This window comes from Amblyomma americanum, chromosome 11 (assembly GCF_052857255.1).
Source record: "Amblyomma americanum isolate KBUSLIRL-KWMA chromosome 11, ASM5285725v1, whole genome shotgun sequence".
Classification (NCBI taxonomy): Eukaryota; Metazoa; Arthropoda; class Arachnida; order Ixodida; family Ixodidae; genus Amblyomma; species Amblyomma americanum.
The window spans coordinates 71524693-71550398 of NC_135507.1; the positions used below are offsets into that span (position 1 = coordinate 71524693).

At 43.3% G+C, this 25706-nt stretch overlaps 1 protein-coding gene across 1 annotated transcript in view; it reads left to right on the top strand.

The window, feature by feature from the left end:
* LOC144109692 (uncharacterized) overlaps positions 1-25706 on the top strand; it is a 94765-nt gene that overhangs the window by 25024 nt on the left and 44035 nt on the right. Inside the window, exons 5-7 of the mRNA XM_077642492.1 lie at positions 16287-16520; positions 17395-17562; positions 21459-21614. Of these exons, the coding sequence (XP_077498618.1) occupies positions 16287-16520; positions 17395-17562; positions 21459-21614 (558 nt within the window). The remainder of the gene's footprint in view (positions 1-16286; positions 16521-17394; positions 17563-21458; positions 21615-25706) is intronic.

Consider the following 25706-nt stretch of genomic DNA (forward strand, 5'->3'; position numbering starts at 1 on the left):
ATTCAAGTTTTTTCAACAAGATGCTATGGTTTATGCAGTCAAATGCTTTGCTGTAATCTAAGAAAATTCTCAAGACCAGGTTCCTATTTTCAAAATTCCTCAATATATATTCCTTCTGGTGTAAAAGAGCAAGTCCGGTTGACCGGTTTTTTCTGAAGCCATACTGGCAGTCTGTAATTATGGCGTGTTTATTTAAAAAAGCTTTCAACTCGTTTAAGAATCAGTTTCTCGAACGCTTTAGAGAAGACGGGCAAAATACTAATTGGTCGATAGTTTCCAAAACTGTTTTTGTTTGCTTTTTTTGTATGTGACTGCTACCCTAGCAATCTGCATTCTTGCCGGGAAGGTGGAAGTTTCTATGCATAGGTTGTATATGTACTCTAATGGCGCAGCGATGATGTCGATGACATATTTAACTGGACGAATCTGGATATTATCCGCATCACACGAGGTACTGTTTTTTAGGTCACTAAAAGTTGACAAAATTTCTCTGGTAGAGACAGGTTCAAGGAACAAAGAAGGTGGGTGCCTGTCAATGAATATGCGAGATATATCAGCAGAGGGGTTCAACGCAGGAGTAAAATGCTTATTAAACTCTTCTGCGAGACGGTTACCTGTGTATTCTATGCCGTTGTTAGTAATTTTATCGGGGTTACCAGCCTGTGAAACGTCAGAGTCAAGTGAACGGATTTTACGCCAGAGTTTATCAGGGCGATTAGCTGTATCTGCGAAGTAGTTCTCGTAATACTTCAATTTTGCCACTCGTATGTCAGTTTAATTTATTTCTATACTTCTTTAAGCGGTCAAGAATAAGGAGATCTTTGGTGAGAATAAATAGCTGATACAGTTTGTGCTTTTCTTTAATACGCGTATACAGTTCGCGTGATATCCATGGCTTTCATATTGTTTTTGGTCGCCTCTTTAATTTTGAAACAAAGTATATGTTGTAAGCATGAATAAAGTTGTCTAGAAATAAGTCATAAGCGCTCTCCGCACTAGCCTCTTTGTATATAACGGACCAGTCCATGCCTAGAATATGCGCTCGAAATCTATCTAAAGCTTCTTCTGTTATATACTGACACATAACTTTCTCACGAGGGTCACGCTTCGGAACCTCCTTCTGGCAAAACAAATATATGCCCATATGATCACTTATGTCACAGCATGTAACTCCTGAGTGAGTAAGTGGAGAATCAATATCTGTTAAGAATAAATCTATGCATGTTTGGGAATAGGGAGGGGAGTTGTACGGGTTGCTTTGGTTATCATATTTGTAAAGCTATAACATCTAAGTAAGACATCAGAATCCACACTGCTGCTCGTTGAACATGACATATCTATGTTAAAATTGCCTCCAATGATTATATCATATTTATTCCTAATTACAATGCCTAAATAAGATTCCATTATTTCAAGAAACATACCCATATCACCAGACAGTGGCCTGTACACCACAGACATTACAATGTTTCCTGATTTAACTGAAAAGATTTCAACGTCATCGAACAGGAAACACAAATCGTTTAAAATTTCACACTGAAAGTGGGCATTAACAAGTATGCATACACCACCTCCACGAGAAGTTTTTCGATTCAAAGAAAATGTTGTAAATGAAGGCAATTTAAAGGTATCGCTGTCGGTCAGCCAGGTCTCCGATATCATAATTACATCGAAAGGGAAGCCAAAGCTACTTAATAAAATACAGAAGTCGTCTCGCTTGTTCCTGACTGACCGAGCGTTCAGATGAAAACATTTAAGTATTGACGGGCTTTTCAAGTCCGAAGAAACGCTGCTACTGATTTCGCACGGGAGAGGGTACGCGTCCGGTGCCATCATGATACTATGTCATTGCATGCAACATTCACAAATGGTACCTATTCACGGCACAGGATCAACAAGGTCACTCTCATCTCGAATGATGTGTACAGAATCACCTTCCCTTTGGCGAACAAGCACCTTCCCGTTTGAGCACCAAACAAACCGGAAATTGTTTTTCTTAGCCCAATCTTTCGTTTGCAGAAGCAGCCATTTCGTTCTTCGAGTCAGGTTTTCACACAAGTACATGTTTTTGCCTTTCTCCACCAGACATTTTCTTTTTTGAAGCCATTGGTCTCTTTGGGCTTGTCGTTGAAACCGCACAATAATGGTTGGTATCATCCATTTTTGCAGGAAGCCGGTGACATGCCTCAATGTCACTCTCACTAAGTTCTGCAATATTAATTTCTTTAGCCACTTCGTTCACTTTGGCTAGGAGGTCCTCATGCTCGGTTTTAGGAATGCCATGAATTTCTATATTCTTTTTCCTGCTTCAGAATTCCAGCTCATCCAAGTCGGTATTAAGCTGACAAAGTTGTTCTTCACATCGCATATTTTCAACCTGTGCCATTCTTTTCCGTAGGTGCGCGATTTCTTTTTCTTGGTTATCAAGACACTTCATGATCTCATCAAAATGGTCGGACATTGTCAGGACGGATTGTTCAATGTTATCTACCTTATCTTTCAATGGCATTAGACTATCCAGTTTTTGGTTGAGCTGAAGAAAAGCAGCGGCCATGTCGAAAGGAGGAGCGTCGACAGTGGGGAGCATTTTTCCGCCATGAGCAGCTCCCGTTTTACATGTTAGACAGAAAAATGCTCTACGCGAACGAGCACTCAATGCTTTACCTGACTCAGGAATCCCGGAACAGCCTTGTACATGATAAGGATACTGACATTCTTTGCATATTATGAGGTCATCAGGCGCATCACTTTTTTTTGCTGCAAGCAATGCAGACTTCGTCCATGTCCCCCATCAAGAACAGTCACATGAAACAACCGCATTACAACACGTTTTGGCAGCAGCAGTGGCGTTAGAATAGGCCCACGGTGGCTAAATTAACAAGAAAGAATGCACCAACCTGGAAAATGTACAGAGGCGTGCAAGCCGTGTAAGTGCGTGTCCGTCGCTCGCCACCGCCACTGCCAAACTGCCGATAGCGGCGGCCGTGTCCAGCCGTCGTCGATGTCAGGAGCAGCACACTGTTGCTGGAACAACTTGATGACGGCCGATGCGTACAGGTGTCAAAAAGAATCCACTCTTAACCAATTTGCACAGTCTACACAGGCGGAAGTAGATTCCCGGGCGAACAGCCAGACAGTCAAAGCAGGAAAGGACCTGGAAAATGTACAGAGGCATGCAAGCCGTGTAAGTGCGTGTCCGTCGCTCGCCACCGCCACTGCCAAACTATAGCTTCATCATCAGCCTGACTATGCCCACTACAGGGCAAAGGCCTCTCCCATGTCTATCAAATTAACCCTGTCCTTTGCCAACTGCGGCTATGATGTCCCCGTAAACTTGGGTGACCACGTAAATTTCTGCTGCCACCTGCTACGCTTGTCTTCTCTTGTAATCCACTCCGTTACCCTTAAGGACCAGCGTTTATCTTGCCTTCGCATTACACACTCTGCCCAAGCCCATTTTTTTTCCTTGATTTTGACTAGGATGTCATTAACACGCATTTGTTCCTCACACACTGTGTCTGCCTCCACTCTCTTAACATTACACCTATCAATTTTCTTTTCATAGCTCGCTGCAGTGTCCTTAACTTGAGCAGAACCCTCTTCTAGCCTCTATGTTTCTGCCCCGTAGTTGAGCACTGGTGAGATACACCTGTTGTATACTTTTCTCTTGTGAAATATTGGTAAACTGCCATTCATGATCTGAGAGAACCTGCCATATCTGCTCCACGCAATTCTTATTCTTCTAGTTATTTCTTTCTCATGATCCAGATCAGTGGTCACTACCTGCCCTAAGCAGACTTTGCTTTATCACTTCCAGCACCTCGCTGCCAATTGTGAACTGTTGTTCCCTTGGTTGACTGTTGAACATTAAATTCGTCCTCTACATGTTAATTTTTAGACCCGCCATACTGCTCTGCCCGTCTAACTCCTTGATCGTGCTTTGCAGTTCATCTCCTGGGTGACTCAGCAAGGCAGGGTCATCAGCGAATAGCAAATTACTTAAGTATTCTCCATTAACTCTTATCCCCAACTGTTCCCAATCTGGGCCTCGTAAATACCTTAGTAAATACCTTGTAGGCAATGGACAGTAAGCTGATCGCTCAATTTTTTTTAAGTCCTTGTTGTTTCGTTTCTTATGAATTAAGATTATGCTTGTGTTTTTCGAAGGTTCTGGTATGGTTGAGGTCATAAGGTGTTGCGTATACAGTCGGCTAGTTTTTCAGCACAATCTCCCCTCTGTCCTTCAACAGATCTGCTGTTGCCTGATCCTCACCAGCTGCTTTTCCCCTTTGCATTGCTCCTAAGGCTTTCTTCACTTCCTGTTTCGTTAATGGTGGGATTTCCCATTGCTAACTGCTACTGCCTGTCTCATTAACATACTAATCTCATTAGCTACTCTATAGACTTTTGTAGAACTGTTTGGTTACTCTTTCTTATTCATATTGCTAATGGCATTGCCATCTTTGTCTCTAAATGCATACCTCTGGTTTTTACCTATGCATAGTTTCCTTTTCACCGCTTTTAGGCCATGTCCATTCTTTAGAGCATGCTCAATTCTCTCTATTTCGAACTTCTTTATGTTGGCTACCTTGCACATAACTATAAACTTTTTTATCTCTGCCAGTTCTTTTCTGTCTGTAGGCTTAGATGCTTTTATGCTCTGACGGTCCTTAATCAGCTCTTTAGTTTCCTGAGATAGCTTGGTATTGCGTGGAACCATCCTACAGCCTACATCTACTGCACACTGCGATGATAGCTGTGAGATTATCATTCATGGTTTGAATGTTAAGATCGTCCTGCTCGGTCAAAACTGAATATCTGTTCTGCAGCAACATTCTGAATTCCTCTACATTACCTTTTACCACTAACTAGTTAATGGGCTTCCACTTCATTAATTTCTTCCATTTCTCTTCAAGTCTAAGCTAATACGAGACCTTACCATTCTGGGTTGGCTACATTGCATCTTTCTGAAGACCTCCACATCCTGCACAACCCAATCAACCACAGTACATCCAACGGACATATGATATACATCCCGTTTTGGAGATATGAATATCCGTGGAAGATCCTTCGATCTCTGACGGATCTTCCACGGAAGTCCACCGGAGGCACATATGTAACTGGAACGATCTCCCACTGACATCCGATCCAGATATCCCCCGCGTTTTTAATGAGGCAGTTCGCATTTCATGCCTTCTGAGCTTTCATAAAGCAGTCCTTGGTGATTGCAGCCAGTAATATATGTGGCAGTTCCCACAGGCTTTGATTTCGGGCATTCTGTGTGCTTTTGTACAAGTCCATGGGAACTGCCAGACATATTACTGTCTACAATCAGCATATGTCCATCATTTGCCAGATATGCATGCCTCTATGAAGAAATGGCCACTAAGCAAAATATCAGTTTGAAGGCAATTTTATTAATGACTATAAATCTGCTTTCAATCTTCAAGAAGAATTATTCAAGCTGGTCATAGCCGCAGAAGATTCATGCTATAGGAAGAGTTACTGTGAGCAGACAGTACTTTCATGGTTGAACTTGGTAAAGGGATGCTCTGAAAAACAAATGAAAACACAAACACAATACTGCTACTAAAAGGTTCAGCCAATTTTTTAAGTGCGGGATACTGCAAGTGAAAAGTTAAGCGAAAGACAATACCAAGAGAATTTCATAATTTTAACCCAGCCTTGCCGCAACATACTAATGCTGCTCAGTGACGTGATAAGAGGTACAGAAGCATTTACAATGCATATAGCACACAAAACAAAATCGGGGTAGTAGTCTACAATGCCACAGTGCCAACTGCAGCTTACAGAGGTATGTTACCTTCCGGTTGCAAAGGTCTGAAAAGGAGTGGAAAAACACGAGCAGGCAATTTTTTTCCAACCAGTTGCATTAGAAAAGATAATAGCACACTTATGTTTCCCTATATATTACTAAAATAGCATTCATTTCCCCTAATGATCCTGAAAATTTTTATCACTGTACAATTGCACTGCACAAAGCAAAGAAAAAAAAAGTGTCGATTGCATGAGGAGAGGAAACTTGCAATGGAGTTCAAACTTACCTGCAGGCTGCTGCTTTACACTGCAGGATTTGTATAGGTCATAGGTCAGGCACATCTACACTGCATGGCCAAGGAAATAAAATATGAGAAAGCAACTTGTACCGTACTTTGTTAACATAACGTTAGATACCCATGACGTAGCAAAACATGATCTTTGCTGACACTACCCTGCCCTCAAGGTTAACTGATAAACCAAGCATCCAGCACTAACAGTATATTTGATGATCCACAGCTCTGCCAGAGTAAGGGAGAAAGGTCTGCTCACAATCCAGGGACATGTAGCTCTATGTGTTCCATATATGGTACTGCTACCTCTCTCAGCATTGAACCCTGTGGGCATGAACATGTTTGACAAAGCTGTACCAATACAATGTATGAACTGACTGCACTCGGTGCGCAGCGATAAGATAAGAATGCGTGACTGATGTTCGCAAATTTCACAGCACACTTCAGCTCTCCTAAACAATGCTACTGCACATTGCGAAGTACTGTGCAGTTGCAAAGTACCGTGCCGTAGATGTTTGGAAACATCCATTCGACAAGCCTAACATTGAAACACGTCGATAAACTGTATAGGTAGACAACTTTTACATCATTTTCAACTTAACTGAGCTTTTCATGATATGGCGTCATTTATGCACCAGTACACTCCACACTCTGGCCAAATCTACACCGCAAAGGCAGTAATAAATATTATTCTTTCCGCGCTTGTCTTATTGCAGTTGAAGGGCAAGAGACAGGCTCGACGCTCTGGCTTCTGGAGCTTCGTGGTAGGCTCGCGAATGCGGGCAAACATGTTTGCGGCGGCTACCACATCGTAATTGTAACTTACACTCCAGCACAAACAAGTTGTGCAACAGAGTGTAATTGTGTTGCAGCGCTTCACTCATCGCACAGCAACATCCTCAAAGCAATTTTCAAGCACAGTTACTTACCTCGCAAGTGATAACACCACGCCACTTCTTTCATGCGAAGCAACAAAGCGTCGGCGTCTCAACAAGGGATCAGTTTGGTTTCACGAGAGGTTGAGGCACAGGAGAATGCGTTGTCGAGTGTATAGCTAACACATCACATTTCCAGCGCGGCCAAGCAACCACACAACAAACACACTGCACTGTGTAGCAAAAATAAAGAATGAGGGAAGCACATCGCAACGAAAAACGACGCAAAGACAACAAAGACCATGCCGGAACTGCTGATTGACAGATTGGATCAACCTTTAGGCCTATTGCCGCTATCGTTCTGCTGCGGCCCCTGGAAGGAGTTTTAGCTTTGATGGAAGGCTGCATCGCTGCATGCCTCGTTTATATCGGCGGAATGCTGGAGAAGAAAGGGGCATTAATTATTGAGCACTGGTGCCAGAAAGTCATGCAATTAAATCCACGTTCTTTCGTATGAACACAATATTAAACTAACTGCTGGTATGGAAATTTGATTGGCTGAATTTTGTCATTTGCAAAATAAAATACCTTTTAAATTTATTGCCTGAGGAAAACGAAATACATATGTGATGTAAGCTCAAATTCCTAAAGGGATATTCATGGATACCCGTAGGATGTCCATCCGCGGATATCTGCCAGGCATTCGATAACAAGTGTCCATCATACATACTCTGAATCTTCAATGCTTATATCCGGATATGGACGTCCGCAGGGATGCTCTACGGACATCCTCACCTCGCGCTGGAGATTCATATCTTAATCGGACGTACCACAGTTCTCCGTGGTTGACTGGGGATGCCAGGGTGAGCACATAGTATGAAGTCTATTTCATTTTTAGCCTGACCATTTGGGCTTTTTCATGTCTGCTTTCAGTCCTCTCATTAAGGTATTCATGATCCATAATTTACTCTTTTCTGAGAACTCTACTAGCCCTCCTATGCCTGGTGCCTATGCCATAGTTGCTTACTGCTTCGTTTCCAACCTGCTTCTTGCCTACCTTCACATTGAAGTCGCCCATTGGTACAATATACTGTGATTTTACTTTGTGAATTGCCGATTTCATGTCTTCATAGAAGCTTTCAACAATCTGGCCACCTTGGCTGGATGTACGTGCATAGGCCTACACAACCTTTAGCTTGTACCTCTTATTAAGCATAATTACAATATCTTGCCACCCTTCTTTGATACTTTAGAAATTCAAATTGCCAGCTATGTCCTGATTGATGAGGAATCCCACACCTAGTTCTCATCTGTCTGCTGATCCACGATAGCACCGTATATATGCCCGCCGCTTGGTATTGTATGCACCTCATCTGCCTCATACGGCTCACTAAGCCCTGTGGAATCCCATTAATACCTGCAAGTTTCTTGGACAGCACTGCTAGGCTAGCCTCACTGGATAAAGTTCTAGCTTTAAATGTTGCCAGGTTCAGTTTTCAGTCATTCTGTCACAAATTTAGATTTTCTTTTGATGTTCACTGCATACGCAGTCAGTGCCCAATGCATTGATTGAGAATTTTAAGGCGGGAGGATCGTGCGATGGTTGCTTAGTAGCTACAATCAGATATAACTCGATAACGATGCGGTAAATGCCCTTCAAGGAAGGCCCTCCAGCCAGTGACGTTGACCGATTCTTTCAACGTTATGGTTAACTTGGGGTCAGTTCCAAATCACACCGTTTGAATCCCCTGTCATGCTAGCTCGGTAGGCGATATGGCTATGAATTAACCAGGAGGTCGTGTTAATCAATCGGTGCCATTGGCCAAAGGGCCTCTTTTGAGATGCATTGCCGATTCATTTTTGAGGTGTTTCCACTACAGCAAGTGCCTTATAGAGCATCATTATAGTATGCATATCTTCAGGTGCTGTGTCCACATATGTGGACGCAACCTTAGAATTCTGCACTCTTACCATTCTGAATATGTTTGTAAATAAGAAAAGATGGGCATCACGACATTCCTTGGCAGGGCGAGTAAATTGCTTTTATTTTGGCATCCTATCATTTCAAATGGTTGTGAATGATGCAGTTTACCTTTAGGAGTGTGTCAATATGGTAATGTGTTAACTTCATGCCGATTTTCACTTTCCCTGACCAAGAAAAAGCGGCGCATTCACGAATGTGGACATGACACCTAGAAAATATCAGAGTTTTCGGCCCACTATGCGCCATTTTCTTGGGGCAAGTGTGGTACGAAATGGCCTTGCTTACAGGTGTTCAAAACTGTGCTTCTATGGGGGAATGGTGGACTACTCGGGTGCTGAAGCGTTGTTCATAAAAATAGCGAATGGTTAAGCACCTCCAAAGAAGCGCGGTCGAACGAGCAATGAAGGCTCACAGATGGTCACAAAGAACCACCACTACGCTAAGCCACTGCTGACAAACAGTGCGCTGTGATCAGTGCCTAAGGTCATGGGTGTCTCGGACGGTCTTAGACCCCCACCAATACTGAAAAGGGATCTGGGAGCTCGCATGCTAGAATGTAGGCTGCTGAACCTGAAGCAAGAAACCATTTTTTATGCTTTCATCCTTGATGGTCAGAACATTTTTTCTGTATTGTTTTGAAAATTTTGCTCAGGTTTTTAGAAGGAGTCATTACAATGTTTTATAAAACCCAAGACGAAGAAAAGTATGAAGTGGCAGCAGTACGTAAAAGGGATGAAAAAGGGAAACCTATGCGCGCATGCCAAGAGTCATTTCAGAGCTAGCCGCTCGGCTCCAAGGCTGCGAAAAAATCAGCACACTGGTAGAGCATGCGGATAGTTTGCTTGAAGTCTGACATAAATTGAGTGAACAACAACCTTTAAAAATGATTTCTCTTTTTTGTAAAAATGGTGGGTAAAAGAGGCTGCAAAGTGCTTTCTCTCTCTTCCTCTCCACCTGCGCTCAGATCACTCAAGACCCGTTCGATTGAGCCATACTTTAAGCACTGGCTATGATGGAAGCAATCATTGGTCCCAACTTCTGAACTCGTTAATTACACAACGTCGTGAACGTAAAGGCTGCACATCTAAAAGCGACTTTCTATGCTGGAAATGCTGAATTTTTCTCTAGCTGTCATATGTAACAATCAGTTAAAAAAGGCAAGAAAATGTTGCAGTTTTGATGTTTGAGCAGAAAATACGTTCAAATGGGAAAATTTTTGCATAATTTTTTGTACTTCATTTCTTTTTGGTCATGATTTATACAAAAAAAAAGATTTTTCCTTTCAGCAGATTTAATTGGTGCCTGAAAGGGATATAGGCATATACTACGCGTGTCATCTCAGCGTAACGAAGGTTTTAACAAAGAAGGGAGTGCCCTAGGCAAGTGTAAACAATGCAGTGCTATTGACATTCGTGTGGACTAGTCTGCATCATTTGTTGTTTTGCAATGCTAGTTCATTGGTTTAGACTTGCAAACTTTTTAAATATTTGCTTTAAAAGTAAGTGAATTTGAAAGCTGGCCGAAATGGTAGTAGCACGCTACTGTTTATGAAGCTTTTTATATTAGCCCTAAAAGAAAAGTTGCAAGATCCAAAACTAGCCACCTTACAGTGGTTCTGCCTGAGCACCCCAGACGCGATCTTAAAGAAGAAAATTCATTTATCTCATATCTCATGCCCAGTGCAAACAGAAATGCTGCTGGAGCCAGCCTTCTGGAAATAAATGGAATTTTGTCTCTCGCAGCATTTCTTGAAGTGCTCACGGGTTGGGAAGTCAGCAGGCAGCGTCATCTGTGGCCACTCTCTTGTATCCTCTCTGCCTCCCTTTCATCCTTGCTTCTTTCATTCTTTTGCTTTTTATTTTCTATATGTTATTTTTCACTTTCTAGGTGGCTACCCAGCCTATAATCTTGTACTGTCGCACTCTCTCCGATTTGAATTTTTATAGCTACAGCTGTTAAGTGCTTGTTCCTGTGTTTCACGTCATAGTAGCAGTAGCAGTCATAGCAGTTGCTGTAACTGGTGGGAGTGTTGCCACCAGAATCATCCGGAGAACAGTTACTGTGGAAAGCGGAGGGTATCATAAGAGTGGAGGAATCCCCAATTGGACGGTGGTTACTGTGGAAGGAAGAGTATATGGCAAGATTGAAAGAAGGTGCAACTGGTAGGCGGTAGCCATGCGAAGAATAGTCACCTTGGAAAGGGGAGGGTTAGCATGGAAGGAAGAGGGTATGGCGAGCTCATAGGAAAGTGTAATGGGAGGTTGGTTGTCACAGGAGCTATCTGGAGGCTGGTAACAGTGAAAGGACGAGGGACATTGTGGCAAGAGCAGAGGAATATAGCACAGTCCATCATGGCAGCTGCTGTGAAACGTACTGCCCAAGGAGAGGTTCATCATTGGTGCTGCGCCTAGAGTGGCGGAGTTTAGATGAGCTGGGCTCTGCGCAACCTTTGTGCTGCTTGGGTTGCTTTTGGGCTTCCCGAGCAGAGAATCGATGCCTGGGTCGAACGCTACCTTAGCTTTAATCACTTTATTTTAGCATTAATCATACCATAGATGCTTACAGCACAGTATAGAGCCAGTCATTATTACCTGAATTTCTGATATTTTTGTGCAGGGGGAAGAGGATGAGGAGAGCTGTGTGTCATGCTTTCTCCTTTTTGCGTGCATTATAGGCAGCATGATACACAAGCCTGGGCAGATAGGGGGGTCGCTTCCTGGGGCTAAAATATTGAGGACTCGTGGTTTAAAAGATTTGGTGCACTGCCAAAGTCCACGCTTAAGATGGGTGTGCCTATTTTAGGATGGGAAGAGACCTGCATGCCTGCCAGAAACATTCAAGAAGTATGCAAAAAAAACATTCAAGCTGCAAAGCCTTGGATTACATACTTACGAATATTCATTCTTCAGGCAACATCAGAAGAATATTATTTGGTTCATTATTTTTTAATTTCATGAATAAAAGGAATAGCAAAACAGGCATGCATACTGTTGAGCAGGCAGCAAGGATGAGAGGATCACTTTGCGAACCTAGCTTGGTTTGTATGAAATCGGTTAGGTGCTTCATGAGTGGCTGAAGTTAAATCTGCCTCCTAGTTAGATTACTTCTCAGGTTGCAAAATTATCAAAAGCAGTAGAAGGCTGTGCTCATGAATTCCTTCCTTTGTGGAGGAAGGAAAGGTCGGCTGAAGCGAAATATTCAGAATAAAATGGTCGAATTGAGCTGCTTAACACCTGTAAGAGCCGAATCCAGCTATTTACATTAAATTACTGCAAAAATGCCCTCGTAATTCTTGTTTTGTGAGGATGTGGTAGTTCAGTGTACGGTAGAACCTCGTATAACGAAACTGCTTATAACAAGATAATGGATATAATGAAGCTATGACGGAATTTCCCCTTGGAGCTCCTTCTACACACACTATAATGAACATATATGGCTATAATGAATGTAATTGCCAGACTCCTTGGCTTCGTTATAACGAGGTTCAGCTGTATATATACCAGTAACCAATTGCGAAATACAGTAGGATCTTAATTGGTGACATGAACACGGTTGATGCGAATTTCGCAATGATACGAATTTGTAAAATTCCCCGGCCTGAGTGCATTGTGTGCAATGTGCAGAACCCTTTCTTTCTGCACGCTCGAGCACGAATTGCACTGATCGCCGACGTCGCGATCAAATCGCGCAGCATGAACCGCAAGCAGTGATCGGCAGTCCATGTGGCCTGCACATTGCCGACTTCGCGGTCGCTAATCACGCAGCACGCATCGCAAGCAGCGATCGTCGGTGCGCACAGCCCGCACATCGCCGACGTCGCGGTCACTAATCTCGTAGCATGCACCGTAAGCATGCAATGACGGCGGTCTGTGGCCCGCACATCGCCGATGTCGCGATCGCTAATCGCGCACCATGCACCAGGACCATGCATTGAGCGGCAGTCTGCAGCCCACACATTGCTGACGTCGCTATCTTTAATCGCGCAGCACGCACCGCATGCAGTGATCGATCGGCGGTTCGTGCGGCCCGCACATTGCCGACGTCACAAACGTCATGCGGTAGGCACCACGAGTAGCGAGCTATGGCCATACAGCGGTGAATAAATTCCGGCAGCTGTAAACAGATCTGTGTGAAGGCACTTTTCATGCTTGTGCATATGAATTTTTTCGCGACCCCTTGAGATTCGTATCAGCGCAATTTGTATCCTCTGAATTTTTAACCAGTAGGTGTATGTATAAGACTTGCTATTTCGCGATTTGTTTTGATGTGGATATGGCTTGACGAGAAAAATTCACAGAGACACCTAAGTGAATTATGTGTTTGCAATGTGATAACACCCACAGTTGCAGATGCGTTTACCGGAAGTGACATCTTGCCCCCAGCTTTCATTTGCCAATGGGAATGCTTTGGCCTGGTGACATCACCTCTTTCCAGACAGTCAGCGAATTCTCTGCATTTTTTACAATGAGGCTTATAACACTATCGCATTAAAAAGTCATAATTTATTACAAGGTGTGAGGGTAAGGACCTGCGATGCTCCTGTAGGCCATCATTTCTTTGCTCACTCAGTATCTGGGAATAATGGTGTTCAAACTGTTACTTTCAGTGCCTTCACTTAGTAATCATCATCAGCAACTGTGTCTGCTGCAGGATAAAGGGCTCCCCCACTAACCTCCAATTCATCGTCATCAGCAGCAGCAGCCTGACTATGCCCACTCCAGGGCTAAGGCCTCTCCCATATCTCTCCATTTAATGTGTTTCTATTTCCTAACCACATATCCGCCCACCAGGCTCTTTGTCACCCGCACTACGCTTATCTTCCATGTCCAGCTCATTGTTACCCTAAGGGGCTAACAAATATGTGTTGTCTGTATTACACGCCCTGCCCATGCCCATTTCCTCTTCTTGATTTCAACTAGGGTATCGCTAACCCACTCCTGTTCCCAAACCCACTGTGCTCTTTTCCTGTCTCTTTAACATTACGCCTATCATTATCGTTTTCATGATTCACCACACTTTCCTGAAATTACTATAAGCAGACTTCAGTAGCACATGTGGTGTGTAAAACAGCTCACCAGTGGTTCTTTAGTGATGGGACACAACTTGATGAACGAATGTAAAATGTAGAACTAATGCAGGGGCATACAATCTGTCGGAGCAATGTGGCTGGGAACTTTTGTTGAGTTCGACCAGCCGGTGCTGCAGCTGGTTGCAAGGCATGAATAGCTGCAGTGCAAAATGGCCCCTTCCCTTTATATCAGTCACATGGGCATTTGATCCATGGGAGTGTTTCCTTGATGGCCTTAACCAGCAGATCGAAGCAGTTGTAGAGATCTGTTGTGCCTGCAGTAACTCAGAGGTGTGCTGCTTATGGAATAGTCGCTCATTCTTTTTAATAAGTGAAGGAAACATATTGCCACAATCGAATTGGAGCTGCACTATGTAGCAACACTTCAAAACCATTTATTTTCACCAATGGCCGGGAGTGCATTTCCAGGAGTAATTTCTTGTGATGGCAGTGCCCCTCCTGGTCCGCCCTGCAGGTGTAAACGAACACAGAGGGCAAAATAATTTTGCCTCTATTGTTGCGATCTAGTGTCTCAGTGACAAAGAGGAGCTTTAGTAACATAGAAAAGGACAAAACTGAAATACAGCTATCAAGCTGCTGGTTGTTTTCGCCAATAATAAGCTGCGGTGACGTCAGGTCATGCTGCGCATTTCAGGGGCTAAGTTACATCACCGTTAACTTCCAAATGGTGATTACAGAGTCTTTTCTTTCTTGGGGATGGGGATGGACACTCTTTACCTTCTGGGCTTGAGGGAAGCGTGTGTTTTACGACTGCGAGAGGGAAACGGGCAAGTTAATGGTGCTCCTGGTGTTCGCTCAGACTGTGTGGTGTGGCCACGACTGTTTATCTGAGATGCAGTGTCATTGCCCTGATGAATATTTCGGCGGCGGCACCCCTCTCGTATAACTGCGGCCATTATATGTGGGCCCGACTGTATTTGAATAACAGGCAGCGTTTCAGCTTGCTCTTGCTTACTGTTGCCACTTGTGCAGGATAGAACAAGTCTATAATCTTTTATTTTGGCTCAAAGAACATGGAACCGCTGAAGAAACCCAACCATGGTCGTGACGGGCCGTTCACATCTCTAGATCCTTGGATGCAGGGACCACACCACTGGTCTACATATCATAGACTTGTTTAGATGGAGACGCATGAAAGCTTTTTGATTTGTATGACTATATGCGCCTTGTTTCATTCAAATCAAATGAAATCTTTTTTTAATGTATGCACAGGTACATAAAAGGGCTGCAAGCAAAAAGCTTCCCTTTGGCAGCTTGGCTGACCGCTGACCTAGTCGTTATAACTGCAGCGGGTATATAATATGAATCAAGACTACATGAGATAGCACACATTGCAGGACTGGCATACAAACTAGTGCAAAGACAATGGAGAAAGACAAGCAAAAAAATTTACAGTACATATCGCACATCGAACAATAGTAGCAGTAAGTGATGTTATTAAAATAATAATACAGAGGAAGGAAAAGATTTTTGCTAGCCCCGGCATCTGCCATCGGTGCTGAAGCACCTGAGCTGGGGCAGCAGAAATAATGGATAGCAGGCAGAATGGAGAAATGAAATGAAAAAGGTCAAGGGAAAGAAAGAGAGGATAGGGGGAGAGGTAATATACACAGACTATTTACACAATAAGATAAATTGAATTTCACATTAACAGAGAGCATATATATTTATGTCATTCATTATGTAAATATTTAACACTGAAGTTAGCATATAGCACAGCTGTTGTTTGCCGAAACTGAGACAGTTCGTAGGCCTAACCCATTCGTCTGGATATCCTCTTGGATAATCCATTGTTTTACGGTGCAGTAGTGCGAGAGTTTGAGGATTAGATTGGTTTTTCTGTACCTCAGATTTAGATTTCACTTTGAGACTGTATTTATATTGATAAATTATTTTTATTATGTGAGATATACAGAAAAAGTTTCTGGTAGTAGATTCATTTGGTTTATTGTAGATGTGTCGGACGTACTTCGTTTGGAGGAAGTGAATGTACTGTAGGTTTGAAAAACATGTTCTCAAAACTAAATGACAATAATTAAGGTTTAAGCAGAAAAATGTGTTTCTATTTATAGAAACGTGTTATAGCATAATTTTTATATGTATCGACAAGAGATATCTAATCCTACCTATAATATTCATATAACCATTTCCTTGTTATGACCTGAGGCAATGAACACTGCAGAAAAAAAAGTTGCTAAGTTTATGTGAACCTGCCCCTGCTTCGCAGCCAAGCCCGAGTGTATTTGTGCTTGATGCAACGAGTGCAGGTGTGCGAGATGCGTAACCTGAGCCTGGTGGAGCTGCTGGAGATGTCGACACGGCCCGTGGATTGGGTGCGCATTGCGGCTGTGGACATGCATCGTAACCGTACTGCAGCTGACTGCGAAATGCGCTGGCGTCACCTCTTGGACGTACGCCTTACCCAGGGCCCCTGGACTCAGTCAGAAGATGACCAACTATGTCGACTGGCCGCCAAGTATGATGAGCACTGCTGGGATCAGGTGTGTATAGGTGTGCATCTGCCGCTGGCGAGGTCAGGGGGGGAGATGAATTCTCATGATCTTGCCAGCTCTCTTTGAAAGTCGTTTAGAGGGAATTGTTGGAGTCGCTGCTAGCAACATGATTGCTCAGAGGATGGGGTGTTTTGGATATTGTCGGCATGAGTTTCGCAGGTTCAATTCTTTGTGCTCGCTTTGTTATTGTGAGGGTGGATCATAAAAATGCCCTGTGTGGCACAATTTCACCGAAGGCGGACGAAATTTCATGCGGGCCCTCTACTATGCAATGCGCCTTGTGGCCAGCTAATAATTTATACTGAATGCAAGTAGTGGGTGCTGATTACCGACTTTTCACTACCGTGTAAAGGAAAATTCTGTGTCCCCTCAGCCGTTTAAAAAAATCCCAATTAAATTTTAGTCAATTTTGGCAATCTACATCCTATGTTAAAGCATGCATTCTGACTGTTCCTTCTTTCTTAGGCCGCACAGCAGGGTTGAGACCTCAAGGCGAGTTCAGCAGATTGTCATTGGCTCTAAACAACAACACACCAAAAACGCATTCTTGATCCCGGTAGTGGCGATCGAATTTCATTGTATGCAGAATTCTAAGGGCCCATGTACTGTGCAATGTCAGTGCGCATGAAAGAACCTCAGGTGGTCTAAATTTTTGGAGTCCTTCACTATGGTGTGTCTCATAGCCTTAGTCGATTTTGGACATTAAAACCCCCATAATCAAAACAATGCATGCAGCAACTGAATTAGCTCTCAGTGTTTTTTGTTGCACTGCTGTACCCCAGTGCATTGGGTTGTGGTGTAGAGCTTTCTCCTCACTCTGACAGAGTGTGAACTGTGAAAGCTCATTGTGTGTGTCTCGCAGGTAGCAGAGGAGTTGAATACTGGGCGCAGTGCATTCCAGTGTGCGGTGCACTACTTCAGGCACCACGCAGTGCGCATCAACTCCGGCCCCTTCTCCGCTGAGGAGGACGAACAGCTGAAGATGCTGGTCAGCCGCTACAGCGACAGGGAAGGCGTTAACTGGCTCGAGGCATGTACTGGTTTCTGTTGCTTGCGTGGTGCAACTACACAATCAGTATGGCAACTCGTGGTGTTTCGCAGTTCAGGGTCACATGATGCCTAAGCCGATGCCTCCTCTAACTAGGCGGCCGCCAGAGAAGCTGGTTTTGCCAAATCATACCTTCTTCTGCTACCCTTCCCTAGGCACCCACATTTGCTAGCCTTTTTTTTTAAATCAAAGGCGCGGTAACTGTCTGCCTTCCCTGTGGACACCTCAACCGTGCTGGGAGGGAAGAGAAGAAGGAAGGGATGAAAGAAGAAAGAGATGCTGTAGTGAAGGACGCCAGATTACTTCAGACCTTTAATGTGCAGTGCACTGCATACGGGCGCCTTCTGCGTTTCGCCTCCATCAAAACGCAGCCGCTGGGGCCAGGTTCATACTGTACTTTGGCTTAGCTGTTAGCTGAGCACCCCAGCTATTGAGCAAACTGTGCTACACCGCATCTGTTCCATGCGGTAGTGGCGCCACGATGCTGCGAGTAAACGAACGCAGATGCTATGACGATGTAGCAGGCATTGAAATAGAGGAGGTGTTGGCTAGGCTAGGCAGTATGGTGGCACAAACTCTCAGCTCTCATTCCTTTTGAGTGCCAGATCTTCAGCCTTGTCAGTAGGTACTTACGGCTTTGGGCTGTTTTTACGGAAGCACTGAGGCAGCTGTCTCAGTACTGGCTCCACTGCGAGCTGAAGCGGCTGGGTATCTTTTACCCGAAGAGAGCGCCTGCGAATCTTGTCTTGTGTAGTAACTTTTGGTCTTCGCAGTTCGTATACTCACTGACAACTTTTTCTGGGAATGAAGCAGAAGCTACAGATCAGAAACACACACCGTCTCCTTGCAAGCAGTTGAATATAGTCCCTACTTGAAGTTACTACTAGTTTTCTCTTAGAACCCAATATACAGCCTATATTTGTTATTTGAGGCACATTCCTAACACAGTTGCCAACTTTCAACGTTAAGAAGTCAAGGCAGAAAAAAAATTAATATTACAACAAATTTGCTAGGCTTGTCTTGCTACAAGAAGCTGCTACAGATGGCCCCAGCTCTACCAGCACTGGAGTGAAGCTACCGTGGAAAGAGCAATGCGCCAGGCTGCCAAATGCACCACCATGGATCTTAACTGTTTGGTAGAATGACAGTTATGGATGATGTCGCCGAGTGTACATTTTTTTCTTCCTCTGCAGTAGAATTTCGATGATACATACTATCGTGACTAGTACAAATTTCGGTAGATACGAATTCATGAAGTTTGCTGGCTGAAGTCTTTTGGGTACAATGTACAGAACATTGGGTGCCTTGAACACTCTCTGCGCCCTTAGGGGGGTGACCGCAAATAGCGCCATTGCCCATGCACTGGCAATGTTGCAGTTGCCAATCATACATTATGCACAAATAGATTTGCTGTATGCATTTCCAGTGATTCAGCATACGGATTTTTTTTTCTTGTACCAGTCGAAATATGAATGTTGCTCGTGATCCCGTGAGGTATTGAGGTTCCGCTGTGTATTTCTCGTCTGCTCCTGCTGGAATATTGCACAGAAATTTCTTTTCCTTTTTTTGGGTTACTTTGACCACAAAAGGGAGTCCTCAAAAAAAATTAACAATGCATTCGGCGAAATCTTTGCATCAGTCCATATTTACTGCAGTGCACTTCATTCAACGGAAATAACAATCAATGTATGGGGCCCCTTCTCTGTGAACGAAAAACCTCACATGAGCATGCCTTGAGCATGTGAGCTGCTCTGCATCAGTCACAAGTTCTGTCGCAGTGCCACAAAGCCACTGTTCTACAGCACTTTCGATTTACTCAACAGAGCCAGTTCCTTCTTGTGTGCTGTTTGAGGTGATGTTTTTCAATCTTTTCATGCAATATCTGGAGCATATTTTGTATGCGTTTTGTGCCAGTCTTGCCCTTCTTTCTCACTTGTTGCGTGGCATTCCGTTTGAAGCACTTTTTTGCTCACAAAAACAGCCTCATGAGTTACCACCATTCCGAATTTTGAAGAACCGGATATTTAACCAATATATCAGAAATATTTGTCCCAGGAGGAATAATCCCACAGTGTATGCACACCAACAGCAGTTAGTACAGACATGTGAGATAAAACACTAGCATAATAACGCAATAGCGTTTTGTCGCCTATGTCGACTAGAGCCTATGTCGCAGAAAAGCAGGCATTGGCGTCGGCGTTCGTTGTCGGTGTCAGCATCTTTGATCATAGTGAAAAATGCATGAAAATTCTGTAGAGAAGCTACCGAGGTGAGCCACATGACTTTGTAGCATCATCACAACCTGTCTACCATGGTGAGTTGCAGTTAACAATTAGTGGTGAGAGCTTGCTCGGGAAGAGCAAACTAGGTTGCACAAGTCCCACCGGTGGCAGTACTTGTCATTGCAAGGCCTACATTGCTTAAAATATGCACCACTGTGCAAAAAGCCGTATGAGGACTCCTTGGGATCTATGAATGTAAAGTAGAAAATCACTATAAATCTGCATACATGGGCATTAAACCCATTAAGTAAGTTATCGTGTCATGCTCTTAAGGCAGACCTTGAATGTCTCCTCCAGTTTTTGCTTCCTGAATATTCGCAAAAGCTGAAGAGCTTATCTCTGCGTTTTTCCAGTGACAGATTTTTTGCGCTTTTGGAGGGCATATAACACATGAACAGCTGCTCCTAGCTTGTATACAAGGCTTAAAGCAACTTTTGTCATGCCTGTTGTGTGGTATGAGAGTTGCTCGGCACATTAGATGGTTGAGCAGTGTTGGATAATCCTGGAAAGTGGGCCTCAGCTATAGCGTTTGACGGTGCATTTAATTTTCAGTAGGAATGCTTTAAGAAAATACTCTTTAGTCAGATGCAGCTTAAGTCTGCAGTGAAGCTCCGCCCACATTCAGGACTGCCGCACAGAATTCCTCCGCAGCAAAAGAAGTAGTTCATTGTTAAAGCTTCTTTTCATTGTTGCCTAAAAAAGAAGTTAATCACAAGAAAAGAATGATAAGCTCAAGAATGTTGATACCTGGCATGTTTAATGAAGTTAAACATTGAACAGCTGATTTACCGTTATGATTGGCTAGCGGAGTAGTATAGGGCACCGCCGAACGTGGTTCTGTTCCATTTTTAAGTTTTATCTTACTACAGACACTGTCATAATAAATTGCATAAATGGAAGCTCTAGCTGAGCTGCAGAGCTGAACCTTTATGAGTAGAATGTAAAATCAGTCAGTAAAATTAAAATTCAGACTAGAAGTTTGACTTAGCTTATGAAAATCAGCTTGAATAAAAAAAATAATTGGGCAAATACGCTCTAAACTGTACTTTGAACTCTTGTACGCGTCTTCCTGTAAACTCCTTCTTTGATATCCACTGTGCATGTCATATGTCTTTCAGTATTACAGCAATTGGCTGACAGTATGTTTCATTGTAATGCAAAAATCAGCAGCATTTTTCACTGTTAAAATAGCAGGGGCTTGCGATTAACATTCGGCAATGGTATCTTGTTGTTTGAAGTGGCAGAAAGAGCGACTCGCATTAATCCTGAAAGTTTTATTGGAGCAGCTAAGGATTGAGAGCTTAGCTCGTTGGTGAATATGAAAACTGCATTGGTGTTCCAAAGGCGCTTCAAACTGTTGAGTGGATTGTTGTGAAAATATTCATATAATAAATTCCTTCCATCTCTGAAGTGTACAGCTTGTTGTGCCGTGATGATTTTCGTTGAATTTAATGGTTTGTGGCAGCTCTTGTAGTCTTTGTATGTGGTTGTCACGTGCACTGCATTTAAATGTCAGACTGTTGTGTGTACTCAGTGAACCTTGGCACGGAGATACTTTCTTCACTCCAATTGATTTGTGCTGCTGACTTTCTGCAGGTGGCACACATAATGAATTGGCGCACCAAGCAGCAGCTCATGTACCACTACCAGCGCTCTCTGGATCCGAAGACACTGCACGGCCGCTGGGTGCCGGAAGAAGATATGATGCTCCTTGTGGCCATCCAGCTGTATGGATGTGAAAGTTGGAGCAAGGCAGGACTTATTTGTTGCGCTTTTGTTTAATGCGAGAGCATTAGAGTTGTCATCCAACCAAAACCACACCAACGTCCGGTGTCACAGAATTTGCTGATCGGTCAAGCGAAGTCTTGTGCCCTAGCGATGCCAGCATGACCTGCCCTGATTGGTCGAGAAATGTCATGATAGCTTGCGGCGTCATTGCAGCCTTCCCACTGTGGCAGGGGGAAATTAAATTTATGGTTGGTCGAGAGAGGTCATGCGACCTGGTGACGTCGTCACAATCTGACCACTGGGTTGTGAGAAACCTAGGTTCTAGGCAGTAACCTAGAAAGAGAATCGAAATCAAAAATCAGAAAACAGTGTGGTCTATGCAAATGTTGGCACTGTCACAGCATAGTGGATATCTGCCTCTGCAGCTAGCTGTCCAAGTATGGTGGTTGATGTACCGACAGTTGCAAAGAAACTGACACAAAGGCGCACACTCATTGCAACAGAAGCTACGACAGATGTGATATCTGACGCTGTTGCATTGCGCTTGTTAAGGGGCTCGCTACTGACCAAAACTTATGAGATCAAGTTGGAAATAAAAAATTGTGCTTCATATTTTAAGCATTGAGCACTGCAATATCAAGGAAAGTATATATAATTTTAATTTGTCATTGAAAATCACATAAAAAACCATCTTGCTGCGAAACCCACCAATATCAGTGTAGTCTACCTTGTGGCCACGTCTTGATAAAATATTGATTATTGGTTTTAAATGCACAGTGTTTTCAAAATTTCAGAAGTGTGTATCGTTATTTTATAGTTAACACTCTCTCCAGTGTGACCTTCAGTGGAAAACAATGCTGCCATGGCATTGTCTACCATGTGCTTTAGCTGTTGTAACTAAATGGCACCACAGTGTTTTGAATTTCTTGGATGGAGCAGCAACTATGGTCTACTAAAGCTTTCTTGGACAAGCCATACTTGACAGTGCCATAACAACTTTGGGTATGCAAACTAAGATGGACATTATACTAAGAAGTGGTAGGATTTTAACGTAGTTAAATTGAGTAGGTGTGGGAAACCATGTGTTTAGCTTGGGCGTCTTTGTGCTTTGCTTGGTTGTTTGCACATCTGGCAATGATATTAGAATCAGGTTAAGCTGCTCTCATCAGTATATGCTGCAGATAGAAGTTGAGGAAGATGATGCCATAAGCAATACACAGCTTAAGATTGTGTTGCAGTTGTTCAACACAAGGCATGATCAGCTGCGGCAATATTGTGGTGCCCTCGCTCAGTGGCCAGCAAAGCTGCTCTGTTCGCGCGATGGTGGTTTGAAACCCATTCGTGGCAGTATTTGTTTTATTTCCTGCATGGGCTGTTGCTATGCTAGATTTAGCCAAGGTCACCCTCCCGTTGTCTACAGCTGGTGCAACGCTCCTCCAAACTAACCCAAGCTTATCCGAGTTACTTCCAAGGCTTCACACAAGATTCTTGGTTGAGACTGTGTAAAGTAGTGTTTTCGCTATTGCTATGTGGTGGGTGAGATTCATTGTAGTTATAGCTCAGAAGTGAGAGCCAAAGCCACAGTCTAGAAGCCATAGAAAGCCTTTGCTCATATGGCTAACACCGTGCCTTCTCAGAATACAATGATTGCCACTACCGATACTGCGCTGTTTCCCACGTGTCTTTTTTCCCGTAAGAGCCGCAAAAAACATTTCTGGGTAAGTCCCACACGACTGTGGCACTGAGCCCCACATTTCCGCCACCTTGCCTATGGTGCGTTTGCACTATAGGTCCTCCGTTGTTAGATAAAAACTGCTTATGATGTACGACATTTATGTTACTGATGATGTTTAGGCTTTCTTCCGAGAATTATTAGAACTGAAAGAAGCAATAAAGAAGGCACGGTTCCATCCCGCATTTTCTCTCATGCTCTCCTTTGATCGTGTCTTTCATTTGTCTTTGGCCTCAGGGTGTCTCCGGGGATGCTTTCCTCACTGCATGCTACTGTGTAGCAACGTGCCATACTCTGTGCCAGTCAGCTTATTTGCATGTTGGCGGCTTGAGCTTCCGTTAGCCAACTTACATGCGAAACTTCACCCCCACTCTATGTTCTTCCAGTTTTGCCGGAATTTTAATTGTTGATCTATGCAACAGACATTCCAATTTCAGTGCAGTTGCAGTAGTCACATTGAGCTGACGTTTGCCTGATGTATAAAAGTCATGTGCGAGATGCAGGTTTATTTACTACGTGCTTTTTTCTTGTTTCCATCGAAAAATACGTTCTCATTGAACGTAATTTTCATTCTGGTTTTCTTTTGATCCTGCTTTTCATTTGACCTTTCATTGCATGCATTCTGCTTTCTCATCAGATTCTCCCCTGCCTTTTCCTTTAACATTTACAGCCTCATGCGATGATGGTGACTAACTTATCTCTTGCGGTCCTTGCATTAAGTACACGGCTGAGCACACACAAGAAAATAACTCGCTTGCAATGAGCGATGTTTTACAACTTCCTGCTCTTTAAATTAAAAGCAACGAACAGCAGGAATTGTCGAAAAGAATTTTATAGGATATTTCGGGCAGAAATGTGGGGACTTTCTGAACTGGCAGTCTACATAGAATGATGAAACCAACAACAAACTGCAGCTGGTGAAGCCGATCCTTGGTGAATGGAAGTAGTGCCAACAACAAGAACACCTTATTGAAGTTATCTTGTGACGCCTTCGCATTGGACATAGGCATCTAACACATATATTCATACTCATGAAACAAGAAAATCCTCTTTCTAGATGGATGTGGCAAAGTGGTCACAGTAAACCATACGTTATTTTCATGGAGGAAACTAAAAAAAATATGAAAAAAGCATTTCACAATATTTTACTACAAACATGTTCCTTTCCACCTCAGCTTGCTTTTAGGAGAGAATGCAATAGTGGACTTACCACGAGTACTTAGATTTGTAAAAGAGGGAAATTTCCTCATCAGCAAATTTTAATTTTTTTTATGAAGTAGTCGTCCGCCAGCCCAGCAGCGAGATCTTACTAACCCTGTGTTTTGTGCATGATAGCCACAGCTGCTTATGCGCCATAAAATACAACACACATGCACTCTCCTGCAGGAAAAAATTGCTCCAAAGTGGGATGTTTAGATTTATGTAAGGGATTTTTTGCTTACGGCATGGAACATCCCCGGCTGCAACACCGTGCTAGCTAAAATTGGGCTCCTATCCAACTGTTTAGAGGAAACTCAATTTTAATAATCACTCAGTTTTTTTTTTTTTGGCGCTACAGTAAACCTGCTGTCTGAGGTTTGGTTTATTTGGTTTCCTCCTACTCCCCTATACTCTAAAAATGAGGAGATTTCCCTCTCTCCAACTTACTACATGCCAACTGAGGCTTGAGACAGACGAACAGACAGATTTTCTGACCTGGATTTCTGCTTTGGTCGCAATAAGAGATACTACGTGTGTAATAAGAATCGGTGATAGCTTACCAAAATGTGGTCATGTGTTGGGATATGCTAATCACGAAATTTCACAGCTGGGTATGGTGCCACAGCTTGTTTTATATAATTTTTAGTGCGAAATAAAATTATAAATCCTTGTTTCTTCAATACCGCAGCGCCCATTGTTACAATATGAGGCAAGATGTTATTTCTATCATAATCTCGTGGCATGTTTTAGTCAGCTTTGAATCCCGATAAGCCTAATGTAAGCTAGCGGGTGCACTCCGCACGTAGATGCCTTTTCGTTTGGCAGAGGCAACACGCTGTAGTCGACGAATGCGTAAAGCTGAGATCTTGCACATTGCTACCCCACACATCCCCACAGCAGAAATGGTTCCCCTATATATGAACACATCACCGCAACAGATCTTCCCCATGCTTTTGAGTGTTTGTGCGGGCAAGCTATTTTATTTTTTTTATCAATTCTTGCTTTGAGAGTGCCTTGCAGGCACTCCGCGAGTGCCGTTTCATTCGATGTCGCTGCGTAAGTTTGTTTTAACCAAATTGCGAAGCATTTAGCCTTAAGCGAATTTATTTTTTTTTGCACTGAGCCCATGAGAAACCAACCTAATGTTCTTAGGTTTTATATCCAGAACTTGGTCTTAACGGGAG